The 14042-nt window shown below is 37.2% G+C and overlaps 1 protein-coding gene and 1 long non-coding RNA gene across 4 annotated transcripts in view; one reads left to right on the forward strand and one right to left on the reverse strand.

Annotated features, from left to right (window-relative positions):
- The window catches only part of LOC123875796 (nucleolar protein dao-5-like), a 151695-nt gene that overhangs the window by 20779 nt on the left and 116874 nt on the right, over positions 1-14042 (reverse strand). For all 3 annotated transcript variants that reach the window (XM_045921828.1, XM_045921848.1, XM_045921838.1), the window contains 3 exons: positions 12627-12881; positions 11968-12086; positions 10359-10500 (listed from right to left, as the gene is read on the reverse strand). In XM_045921828.1, coding sequence (XP_045777784.1) covers positions 10359-10500; positions 11968-12086; positions 12627-12881 — 516 coding nt within the window. The remainder of the gene's footprint in view (positions 1-10358; positions 10501-11967; positions 12087-12626; positions 12882-14042) is intronic.
- On the forward strand, positions 5657-13978 carry LOC123875933. The gene is made up of 3 exons (XR_006798224.1): positions 5657-5667; positions 7625-7630; positions 13699-13978. It is a non-coding gene; the product is annotated as an uncharacterized LOC123875933 (long non-coding RNA).

Below are 14042 nucleotides of genomic sequence, written 5' to 3' on the forward strand. Positions count from 1 at the left end.
ACTTCGTAGATTTCTAGGCATGGTAAATTTCTATAGAAGTCATTTGCGTCAGGCAGCCGAATATCAAGCTGAATTAAATAAGTATCTTCACGGAGCAAAGAAACGTGACAAAAGTAGTATAGTGTGGACAGAAAGTGCTGTTCAAGCTTTCGAACAATGCAAGTTGAATTTACAGAACGCTGCTTTGTTAGCGTATCCGATAACAGGTCAAGTGCTTGCTATAATGGCAGACGCGTCAAATAGTTGTGTTGGAGGCACATTGCAACAAAGAGTAAATAACGAATGGGTTCCGTTAGGTTATTTTTCGAAAAAATTGACTGACACGCAACAAAAGTACAGTACCTACGACAGGGAGTTACTTTCGATTTATTTGTCAGTGCAATATTTTAGGAACATGTTCGAAGGTAGAGATCTCGTTTTGTATACAGATCATAAGCCATTAACGTTTGCGTTTAAAAAGCTAAGTAGTAGTAAAGAAACGCCGCGAAGGACCCGTCAGTTATTATTTATTAGTGAGTTCACGACGGATATACGCTATACAAAAGGTGAAGAGAACGCGCCCGCGGACGCGTTATCGCGCGTTGAAACAATTTCGTGCCCGTCTGTACTTGACTTCACAGAAGTGGCTATTGCGCAAGCCAACGACAAAGAGCTCACAGAATTGCTAGGAACAAAAAACGGTAATACGAGACTAATAAAAATTGACTTGCCGAGTGTAAATAAGCCGATTGTTTGTAACTTGCGAGGCGATAAGGCTAGACCTTACTTACCAAAACAGTTTAGGCGTATCGCATACGAAACAATACATAACCTCAGCCATCCAGGCATTAGAACAACAAGGAAAATGGTAACTAATAATTATTTTTGGCCTGGGATGAATAAAGATATAGGTATTTGGGCTAGGTCGTGCATAGAGTGTCAAAAAGCAAAGGTTCACAGACACACTATGTCACCTTTAGGGCAATTTGCAAAAGTAGATAGAATGTGTCATTTACACATTGACATTACAGGTCCATTTACTATTTCAGAGGAAGGCTACAGGTATTGTCTTACAATGATTGATAGGGAAACAGGTTGGCCGGAAGCATTTCCAATTAAAGATATTTGTGCGAAGACAGTAGCCAAACTCGTGTATGAAGGATGGATTACTAGACATGGGTGTTTTATTAATTTGAGCTCAGATCAAGGAAAACAATTTGAGAGCAGTCTCTTTAGGCATTTAATGAATTATTTAGGAGTTCATAAGTTTAGGACGACACCGTACCATCCACAAAGTAATGGCATGATCGAACGATGGCATCGTAGTTTTAAGGCCGCCTTAATGGCGAGATTAAAGGACAATAGATCGTGGGTTGAAGAAATGCACACCATTATGATGGGACTACGTGCAGCACCACGCAGTGACACAGGGGTAAGTGCCGCGGAATTAACCTTTGGGCGAACTCTGAGGCTCCCTGGAGAATTTTTCGAACCATCGGATAGTAAGATAACGGACGGTGAGGAGTACCTAAAGCAGTTGAAACAGGTAATTAGTAATTTAAGACCGAAACCCGAGACACACAGAGACTCTCGGACTATTTTTGTGCACCCTGCCTTAAAAGACTGTAAAAAAGTTTTTGTTAGAAACGATTTAATGCGTAAGTGTCTGCAACCACCGTATGACGGTCCCTATGACGTCATAAAGCGGTTGGAAAAAGCATACTTAGTACAGTTACCCAATAGACAAGCACTTATTTCCATTGACAGGTTGAAACCAGCTTTTGTCTTGGATATCAAAAATCCACGACAAACGCCGGCTGAAACGACATGTAAGAAAAAATGTAGATTTAGCGACGATGACGTTTTGCCGACTCATACAATCCGTACTACTCGGAGTGGGAGAGTCAGCAAAACGCCCGTTAGGTATCAGTAGAATAATTCGAATAGTAACTAGCAATTAAGCAAATGAGTATTACGAAATAAGTATTGTAAAATGGCCCCGATCCGCATATATTATTTTTTATTTTATTCATGTATTATTTTTTATTAGAAGTCATAACTAAACCTTATTATTGAGAGTGTTAGAGTGGTTGACGATTGTTATAATTTATTGGATAGTGTGTAAATGTAAAATGTAATGTAACCAACATTCGAAGCGTTGAGTGCAACGAAGGCTGGATGGCGTGGGAATAGCAACAATTGAACGTGGTATTGCCACAGCGACCCCGTCGCCACCCGCTCAAGTTCTAGTGACCTCATCTCAAGTATGATGTGTTAAGAGATGTACCATGTATCGAATCAAAGGAACACTTTAACTGGGTGACGTGTTTAAATTATGATTTGTTGGGTAAGCGGATCGGAAACATTGCTAGGGTTGTCGAAAAATGAAGAACGAATATTGTGAAATAAAATTAAGGTTGCAGAAATTCGTATTTGTTTAATTTTTATTAAGATAAAAATTTGGGGTGGTGTGATGTAGAGGCACTAGTAAATAGGCATTTTCGAGCTACGACGTGTGAGCCGTAGCGAGTTTGGTTTTTTTTTTTTTTTTTTTTTTTTTTTTTATTCAGTCCACAAAACCGACTACAATTGGTAAGAAAAAAATACAAGAAGATAAATGGACAAAGAAACATGCGCGCAATTGCGTCTTCTCGATGTGGACTCGGCATGCACTATTAAAGTATGTAGGTACAAAACTACAGCGCAACACAAAATAAACTTAACAAACAAGGAACAAAAACTTAAACCAGAACAGCTACTAACAAAATAGGAAAAACCTTATACAAACTACTTTCTAACAATTACTTATCTGTGTACTTAACTTACTTTTTATTCTTGGTATATTGTCACAGAAGATATCTATAACATCTCTGTAATTATTTGCAAGAGACTGCATTCTATATAGCGGACTATGATGCCCAAGCTTGGTTTTGGTTTGAGGCAAACAGAACGTCTTGCGATTGTGTAAGCGGCTACAGTCACGGGGCACAACGAACTTCAAGCGTTCAAGTAACTCAGGCGCATCAATGAGACCCTTTATTAATTTTGCCAGAAAAATGACATCCGTAATCTTTCTACGGTCTCTAAGGGATTTCATTTTATAGTAAGAGAGACGAGATTCGTATGAAAACAATTTGTCACATTTGAAGTCATTGTAAGTTAGATGGTATAGAAACCTTTTTTGAATTCGTTCTATTCTATCAGAATGAACTTGATACCCTGGACTCCATACAGTGCTACAATATTCAAGGATGCTACGGACAACACTGTTGAAGACCAGTATAGATAAACTGGGGTCCTTGAATATTTTCATTTGTCTGAATACTAGTCCGGATATTTTTGAAGCTTTAGATGTTATTTGCTCGATATGTGGACGAAAACTTAAAGCCGAGTCTACAATAACACCAAGGTCTCTCATACTATAAACTTCCTTAAGACTAACCTTGTTTATTTTATAGACACAGTCTACCGGATTTTTTTTTCTGGTAAATTTAATGTGGAAACACTTTTCAATATTTAAGGACATACCATTTGTAGTGCACTAAGAGTGAACAGCATCAATATCGTTTTGTAGGGTTGTCACATCAGCTTGGCTGTTAATGGTTTTGTAAATTTTTATATCGTCTGCAAACATTTTAAATTTAGACTTTAACTTGAGTGCCAAATCATTTATAAAAATTAAAAAGAACGTGGGACCTAGATGAGATCCTTGAGGGACTCCCGATGATATTTTTATCTCATAAGACTTAAAACCATTAACAGCAACAAGTTGTGACCGATTTCTTAAGTAAGATTCACACCAACGTAACAATGAGCCATGAATTCCCAAAGACTCAATTTTCAATAACAAAATGTTATGATTCACCATATCAAATGCTTTTCGAAAATCGGTGTAAATTGCATGTACCTCACCAGTAGCATCTACAGTCTCAGCGATGTCTGATATATAACTAACTAAGTTAGAAGTGGTTGATTTGCGAGGACGAAACCCATGTTGGTTAGGATCAAGATATGGGGCTATGTGATAATAAATTATTTTCTGAACTAAGCTTTCTAAGACTTTTCCACAGATTGATAAAATAGATATAGGTCGGTAGTTTTTTATATCTTTTGAGTTGCCAGACTTATGCACTGGTGTGATATATGCAATTTTCCATTTGGTAGGAAATGTACCCGTTTGCAAAGAATAGTTATATATGAGGGTAAGTGGCTTAGCTAGTTTGTGAGCGCATTTTTTAAGAAATATTGGGGCAAGAAGATCTGGACCGGGACCTTTAAGTGAATCCAAGTTTAAAAGATGTTTTAAAACTTCTTCTTCAGTTAGTATACAAGAACCCAATGGAACATTGGGAATGATATTGCTTGGGAGTGACGAATTTCCTACTCGACAGTTATTGGTCTCTATGTAGACCGATGAAAAATGTTTAGCAAAGGCGTCACATATATTCTTTCCACCTTTAGCTACAAAATTATCCAGAATCATTTCATTCGGAATACAATTGGTACCATTTTTACGCTGTTGTTTAAAATATTTCCAAAAGTAGGTAGGATCATCACGAATACATTCAACAACTCGTTTTTTAAAATTGTCATAACAACCTTTTATCAAGATGGCACAACGTTCGCGCAATAATTCGTATGCAAATTTGTCCATTGGGTTATTGTACTTTTTGCTTTTATGGTGGATTTTTGCCTGGTTAGTTGCATCTAGCCCGTTGTATCATGTTGACGTTTACAAATTGTAACTTAAAATTGTGAATTATAATATATATTTTTTTAGTGTTCATTTCTTTTGTTTTTATTACTACCCTGGTAGAGAACACGGCGCTATATATACATCAAATATCTGTACAAATATACCTGTACATATACCTAATGGTCAAATTCATGGTGAGCGATGAAATCAAAAAAGTAATAAATTTCTCTTTCTCTTTCTGCATAGTATATTCCTCATTGGTGAGGATCGTGATCCTTTTCCGTTATTCATATTATGGTAGGAGTTTTCAAGTGTTAGTTTAAAAGTGGTTAAAGTCTGAGCAAATACAAAATGCATTCTGTGTGCCTAGTGGGAGATTTTTAACCTATTCGATCGCGTAAAAGTTAACTGCGTTTTGTATGAAATTGAAACAGCGCCATCTTCTTGTCACTAGATGTTTCAATTCCATACAAAACGCAGTTAACTTTTACGCGATCGAATAGGTTAAAAATCTCCCACTAGGCACACTGTTGTGACTTGTGAGGCGTTCTGTTGTGTCTTATGCCTACACCGTACGAGGCTACAACAGGGAAAAAAGTATGATTATGTCATAAAGTTATAACATTATTGTAATTAGGATGGATACTGTGTTTGCATGTAAATTACTACACGATGATGACACTCGATATTTGTTTACTTTACGCATTTATAATTATTATTATTAGTAGGTATTATGACAATCCCGATTGAAATGAAAAGGTGTTCTTCGCAATACCAACTGTATCAATAGAATTTTGTTATATACTTATATACAATTTTGTAAATTAAAATTTTATTAATTTACTAGATGATGCCCGCGACTTCGTCCGCGTGGATTTAGGTTTTTCGAAATCCCGTGGGAACTCTTTGATTTTCCGGATAAAAAGTAGCCTATGTGCTAATCCTGGATATTATCTATCTCCATTCAAAATTTCAGCCAAATCCGTCCAGTAGTTTTTGCGTGAAGGAGTAACAAACATACACACACACACACACACACACATACAAACTTTCGCCTTTATAATATTAGTGTGATAAATACAATTTTATAAACCTTAGTGGTTTTTCGACTTCTTCTTCTTCTTCTTCTTCTTCTCTCTGGGCTGGTTTCCGCACTTAAAAACATTTTTTTTTTTCAAAAAGGTTTTTCGACTTGTTCGACAAATTAATTCGAAAGTGTGTATGTCTGCTAACTTTTTCGCGGCCCATCTATTTAACCGATTTGGACGGAATTTGGTACAGAGATAGCTTGTATCTCTGAGGTGAATATCTATAGGTTACTTATTTTTTATAAGTACCGGAAAATACAAAACTACCTCAGTGTATCCAAATTGAAAAAAATACAAAAAATCTATTAAACCGGCGTGAGTTAGCTAGTCTTAATTAAATACCAAAATTCATTGACTCGAATAAAAATATGTAGAGATTTATAAAAATAGCTATCTAACAGTAAATTGCATTTTGAACACTATTATTTTTTTTTAAACTACGAATTTTCCACATTCCTATTAAAAAAAATTATGGAGACCTGAGATTTCCTCACGATGTTTTCCTTCACCGTTAAAGCATAAAATAAAAATATGTAGAGCTTAAAAATAAAAAATACCTAGCTACCAATAAATTGCATCTAAACACTACAATTTTCAATGTTAAAAACACGAATTTTCCGCATTCCAAATAAAAAATTACAACCTTAGAAAAAATAGACATACCTAATAAATCAAGCACACACTAATATCCCAGAAGTGATCAACGTATGTGATATATCAACAATAAACATTAATTGGAAACACGCGCGGGGCAGGTGCGCGCGCGCAACTCTCTGTTACGTGAATGACGTGCTATCGCGCAGAGCACGCGACGGCTGTTGTAGATCTTAATTTCAAAACAATTTGAAGCCTCAAAATAATATGCTTGCATGTGATGAGAGCCTGATATCCTAGTTGTTAAGACGTACTCCTCCTATTTGGGTGGTCGGGGGTTCGATTCGATTATAACACTTACAAGTGTAAATTAAAAACTTATAACACCCCCGACAAGTGAAGGTTACAGTAACTAGAAAAGAGCTGATAACTTTCAAACGGCTGAACCGATTTTCTTGGATTATAGCTAAGAACACTCTCGATCAAGCCACCTTTCAAACAAAAAAACTAAATTAAAATCGGTTCATTCGTTTAGGAGCTACGATGCCACAGACAGATACACAAACAAACAGATACACAGATACACACGTCAAACTTATAACACCACTCTTTTTGGGTCGGGGGTTAAAAATGAGGAATTTTGAGGAGATACGCATCGCATGCTAAGAAGTGGAGGCATGAGGAAATTCCTCATAACACCGTCCTCACTGGAATACTTAATGCAGCTAAATGTTTACGTGCTTTATACGTTAATACGGTTATATGTAGTAATAGATGTATTCATTATATGCGGTAATAATTTATTTACCTGTTCAAAATTTTAATGTATGGCGGCGCCTAGCAATTAACTTGTAAAAACATTGTTTGAGATTTGTACAAGTGTAAATTAAAAATTTATAACATCCCCGACAAGTGAAGGTTACAGTAACTAGAAAAGAGCTGATAACTTTCAAACGGCTGAACCGATTTTCTTGGATTATAGCTAAGAAAACTCTCGATCAAGCCACCTTTCAAACAAGAAAAAACTAAATTAAAATCGGTTCATTAGTAGAGCTACGATGCCACAGACACATACAGCGTCAAACTTATATATAACACCCCTCTTTTTGGGTCGGGGGTTAATAAGGAATATCTTTCAAATCACTAACACAGCACTACCCATATTAGATACGTAAATGCGAAAGTGTGTTCGCTTGTTCGCTTGTTTCTTGGTTTATTAGTTTGTTGGTTTATCCTTCAATTACGTCGGGGCGCAATGGGGAAACAGATCAACGTGGTTTTTTGCAAGGTTACGAGTATATTTAAAGAAGACTCGGAGAGTGACATAAGCTACTTTTCATCCCGGAAAATCAAAGAGTTCTCACGGGGTTTTAAAGAAACCTAAATCAATGAAGATGAAGTCGCCGCGCCGTTCTGCCATCTTTGTTTTTAACCCTGAACGGCTTTCATAAGGTACCTATTTAATGTTTGTATTCGTTCAGGCATTGACGAACTTAAGTACTGTGTCTAACACTCTAACAGCGAAGCAAGGTCAGACTGGAGAGTCAACACTGAATACCAGGCCGCTAGCACGCTCGTGATGTTAGCCCTACATGTTTGGCAGTCGTGGATAAGCCGCCAGAATATTAATCACCTATACATCACTTGTCATTGTTTTTTTGTTGACATAGCGAAGCGAGGTCTCCGAATCTACTTGGGTGGATTTGCGCTTTGTCTATATTTTCTGTGAATCTGTCAGTGCACTATGAAATCTGTATTACTGAACTTGTTTTTTTTTTCCAACGAAATAACCTGCTGATATTCATTAATATCCAACAACCTTAAAACTATTAACGGCCGGTTTCTCAATCGCCAAACATCCTCCATCCCAGGAACAAACTTGACGTTTTGAGAGAACCATACCTACTAATGTTATAAATGCGAAAGTGTGTTTGTCTGTCTGCTAGCTTTTCACGGTCAAGCAACCGATTTTGATGAAAGGCACTGCGTTAGCTTACGTCCTGGGGAAGGACATAGGCTAATTTTTATCCCAGAAAATCAAAGAGTTCCCACGGGGTTCTTAAAGGCGTTCAACCGATTGATATGAAAGGTACCTACAGAGTTAGCTTGCATCCTGGAAATTGACGTAAGCAACTTTTTGTCCCCGAAAATCAAAGGTTCCCTTAAAAAACCTAAACCCACGCGGACGAAGTCGCGGGCATCATCATAGTACAATACATATAAGTACAAAAATTCTCATTACCTACCCTCAATGCACTCCCCAGGCCAAAGCAGTTTTGACTATTGAAAAATCGGCTGTGGTGGAGACCCATGCTTGAGTGGATCGGGCGGCGATGGGTTGAATGATGATGATGATGATTCAAACACTACAACTAGTATGAAACTTCCGCGTATAACTAGAATCAACTTAATTACTTCGTAACTCCAAGATGACATAAATCTTAAGGTTTATAATTCGAAGCCCAAACAAAAACCAGCCGGAAGCCGCTCTGCTAATTGTTCCCGCGTGAGAACCGCGCTGGAGGTGAGACGCGGGAGAAAAAAACATGATTTTGTAACAGATATACAATTACATTATACGTGATGTGTCATAACTCATTTGTTGTTCTTTGCCTATTCATGTCTCTACATAGTATACAAGTGTAAATTAAAAATTTATAACACCCCCGACAAGTGAAGGTTACAGTAACTAGAAAAGAGCTGATAGCTTTCAAACGGCTGAACCGATTTACTTGGTACACTCTCGATCAAGCCACCTTTCAAACAAAAAAACCTAAATTAAAATCGGTTCATTAGTTTAGGAGCTACGATGCCACAGACAGATACACAGATACACACGTCAAACTTACAATATAACACCCCTCTTTTTGGGTCGGGGGTTAATACAAAGTCTTCCCGCCGTCTGTCCCTCAGTACGCTAGATCTTTTCAACTAAGCAAAGGATTTGCATGCAGTTTTCATCAATATTTAGAGTGATTAAAGAGTAAGATGTAGACGTTTAGTTGCGTTACACGTATAGCTTGTACACGTATAGTTATCCTATAGTTTGCACAGTTTCGTGGACATTTTACTATCCAGATACGATTAATCGGGGCTGTCAGCCGTGCCCGTCAGCCGCGTCCGATAATTTGTTTCCACTTTAAAAACATAATCGGATTACGTGCCGTAATAACACGTTACACGTAACTTCGGTAATTCTTTTTAAGAGGCTCTGAACTGAACCTCACGCGTTATTCTTTGACTGGTAATAGTTATTAATGATGCGGTAATGACTTCACTTAATGTGCGTTAGCTGGGGCTTATACGACGTTAGTAGGTATGTCTGTGTGTATACCAAGTAATCTACGAAATTAATCTACTAGGTAGATTGTAGAAGTATCTTTGGAATGGTACTCATAAACTTCTGTTTTCCAAGACGCTATTTGGAATCCCTTTACAATATCAAATCTGCCGAATAATTTAGTTGGTACGGTTCTGAGACTATCAAAGGATATATAAGGATTATACGGGTTCCTTGGTCCTCAGTACGGCCACTTCAGAAATATGATTTTTTAAGTTCTAGATATATGATGAATACAATTTTATTCATTTCAAATCTTCATGAGTCCAATTTCATTAATTTGAATCAAATAAAGATAAATCTTATTTAGATAGTACGAATAAGATAAACAGAACTAAAGTTCGTCTACTAGCTACCCGCGAACTGACGATAGGTAGTGATAGATACAGTGTAAAATTGTTATTCTGTCGATCTGTCTATTTCAACACTGTGCTATATTTATGAACTCAGAATTTTTTCCTCTTTTAATTGATATCTCACTCGATACAATAGCAAAAAAATAGGCGCTCTGGTGGGACCCAAATAAATACATACCTACATAGACTGCTACTAACATCATAACCCTTCCTTTTGGTTTAGCCGTAGTCGGGTAAAAAACAGCATAGCACTAGGTTTAAACCTGTCAATCAACAGAATTAGCCACAATGTTTTGTTCACTCACCGCGGTGGAAGGCTCGACGCGCGCAGGCACCGCCCGCGCCACGTCGGGGGAAGCGGAGCGCTCTCTTTCCCGCATCTCACCTGCCAAGGCCGCCGCACGCGCCGCCCGCGCCGCCACTTCCAGGCAACCACTTGATTTGCTCCTGCGATCAATAAATTAAGGTTGATGTGACGGGTCTGCCCGCGAAATTCAAATTTAATTTGGTTTTTCGCAATTTGTAAACTATTACACAACGTAGGCTTCAGTGGCGAAGGGTGCAGATCTGAAAAAGGGAAGCCGGAGCAAAAAAAGTTCTAACCTAACAGAATATCAGCACCGCCGTCACTGATGTTTATATATGGTGATTAAAGACCCAATTTTACCATTAATAATATAAAAAGCACTAATATTTTGAATACCTCGGTGGCTTTGAAAAAAAGTCTTTTAATATAGCTGTGATATACATCCTTGCTTGCTTTGTTAAATACACCCTTAACCCATATGGAATTGAAAACTATAACAATTTTAGTCTTCAGTTTAACACATACACTAAACAAACTCAAACTAAATTACCTACCGTTAACTTACACTTATTAGTTATTAAAAATCGCTAACCTCAATTTGTTATTTTATCAAAATCAAACAATCACTAAACTTTGAATTCAAGCACGCATGTATGTTTCACGTAGGTAAACGATTGTATTAAATCACCCTTAAAAACAGAAAAGTAATATGTAGCAGGTACCTGTTAAAATAGCAGTGTAAATAAAATATTTAATTTTAAGGTATGATAAGCCGGTTTGCATCGGCTTATGAACCATATTTATCTGACCTGTCAGAGAGGCGAATTTGTATTCGTTCCGGGGCCACATTTAATTGGTGGTTCCATATTGGCCACCGCAGAGCGAGACAGACTTTGTTCGCTTCCTAGGGAAATGAAAGAGATGGAATGCTAAGCAGCAAGCCGGTATGTTTACGGGTTATCGAAGCTTTTTTCTATTGATGATAATTTACCCTGACACTGTTATAAATTTTTAGGCGTCAAATAAACGTACACAGTACCGTAGTATCATTTACTTTGGTAGCCTAGTAGTTAGTTTGGTTTGATAATCGAACTTTTGCCCTACATTTGTCACTAAGTAGTAAGTGCGTACATTATATGCCAATTCTTAAAGGGAAGCCGATGGGAATCGGGTTACATGGACCTTTCGCCCCTGGTAGGCTTATAGCATTTTAATTGCGCCAATGGCAGTATTATCCTCTCAGGTTTATACAAAAATCTTTACTTGAAAGGGTCCTTAAGAAATTAGCTCTAGTATCGATTTATTTGTGAGACTTAGTCGATACTAGAGCTAATTTCTTAAACCTTACCTAACCTTAAGAAAAATGACACCCATCAAAATCGGCCCAGTAGTTTAGGCACTACGGTGGAACACACAGAATCTAGATACAAACATATACACATATATAGACTGATAATCAAATCATAACCTTCTTTATTCTTTATAACCTTATTTATCTAGGCTTTGCCGCAGTCGGGTACAAAGAGAAATTTAGAACTTTTGGAAGGAATTAGACTGATAGATGGCAGGTTAAGATGAAGTTAACAGCTTCCTTTCATAGTTCATACCTTATGGGTCGGTCAGTGGACATCATGGAGAGCGGCTGGTCGGGCGCCGGCGGCAGGTACATCACGTGGCCGCCCCAGTTCACGTACGAGCTACACCATCTTTTGCCTTCTTCCTGACCCTGGTAGATAAACACTTTTATTTACCCTCAAATTAATATACAAAGGCATCACAAACAAGTCATACTTAAAAAAAAAAACTATAAACCACGTCTGCATCGCCAAAAAATTTAACATTCAGATTTGAAAACAGCGCCATTTACAGTCAACAAATGGTTTTATTTTTAAAATTATAACTAGTGCCATTTTTGATGATGTAAGAATTTTAACGATACACGATGCATCCGAATCTATTCAGATATTTAAAAGTTATGGTGGGCTAAAAATATAATATTTCTTTTTTGGGCAGCGCAAAAATCACACAAATCGATCAAGCGGGAAAATTGGTGTACATACGTAGAAAATACCTGTCGAATTGAAAACCTCCTTCTTTTTGGAGTCGCTTAGTAAAGGCTTTGCAATCCGAAGAAACTTCGATTCGACTTATTTGATCTTTTCCTTCTAATTTTCTAAGATAAGTAGTAGTAGGGAGTGTATCACAAATTAGCCAATTACAAGAAACATTACAAAGGAAACACGCAAATATTACCAAGTGAATTAACCTTATCCGAAGATACCGAAGGCTCCTCCTTCCCAGCATCATCAGAAACCTTTGTCCTCAATTGCTGATGGTACAGCAATGGATTGCTCAATGAATTTGGAGCCGACTTTGTCAAGAACCAATTTTGTTCCGGCTCCTCCAACATCGGTTCATGTTCCAGATCGAATCTTCTAGACCCCAACGCGGCTCCCAAAGCTCCTGATACTGACTTCCGAAGTTTCTGGAGGCTGTTGAATCCCTGCTGCAGCGGTTTGCCCTGGAAGCAATCGTAGAAGCACGACACTCCTTTAAACTAGGAGGAGGTGGTAATGTTCTGTCTGTTGGACTGATGAGGAATAACGATAAAATAGACTAATGTTTCAATTGCAAAGAAGTTCAAAAGAATTAGGTCAGAATACAAGAATTTAAAAGTATGGCACAATAAATTTATTTGATGGAAGGAATATTTTGATAATGTTAAGTTAAGGATCATGATACTGGTAGCAATATATGAAAGAGATAAATTAAAGAGTAGACAACGATTTAGAATAAATATCAAGCTGAAACTAAAGTAACACAAAGTATTAGTAAAATGTAATAGGTTTAAATTGAAAAGTAAGAAATCCATAGTGAATCTAAAGACATTGATATTAGTAGTTAAGAATGCAATGAAATTAGTGAAACAGATAAACTAGCTATACTAGTAAAAACACCAAAAAATACTAAGACTAAACAGTTAAAAAGAAAATAGGCTGATTACAAAGGGTTAGTATAATACAGTTAATAGAATATTAGTAGTAGTAGATGAATAGTAGAAAGTGCTAGAAGTCAAAGCGTGGTATTTTATCTTTACTCCTCCTCAGGAGCGTACACGGGAGGTTAGGTTAGTGTGTTAGTTACAACTACTTTTCGAAACTACTAAATAATGATATTTAACCAACAGTAAGAAAATATAATTTAAACCAATTCATTGATACCTGAGATGTAGAAATTATTATTATTGAAAATGTAATATTAAGATACCTGAGTTGCAAGCAGTTAAATTCTTTAGATTTTAAATTCAGGCACACTATCTTATTTGGATCTACACTAAGTACCTACTTTACGATTCTATGACCTATTAGAGAAAGAGCCTGTGGGAGCCAGACCTTCGTTATTTTATAAAAGCTGTAAGTTTCTCTGCGCAATGTCCCCAACACTTGGAGGAACGATCAGCGACTATGAAGTTTGGATCATGGTGGCTTTGGCAGATAACAGGTAACAAAGACGCATAGAAACTTTCGTCAAAGTAAAGAGTCAATTTTTTTTATTTTCTTCGGAATAGTATTAGACATCACGTCATGCATTGCCAGACACTTTATCGTGGCAACTCCCTGCCAGGAGCCCAAGACAAATAAAAATTGAATATCCGGCTGAGTAGTTTGCTGTGGACTCTTCT

The sequence above is a fragment of the Maniola jurtina genome, chromosome 2 (genome assembly GCF_905333055.1).
Source record: "Maniola jurtina chromosome 2, ilManJurt1.1, whole genome shotgun sequence".
NCBI lineage: Eukaryota > Metazoa > Arthropoda > Insecta > Lepidoptera > Nymphalidae > Maniola > Maniola jurtina.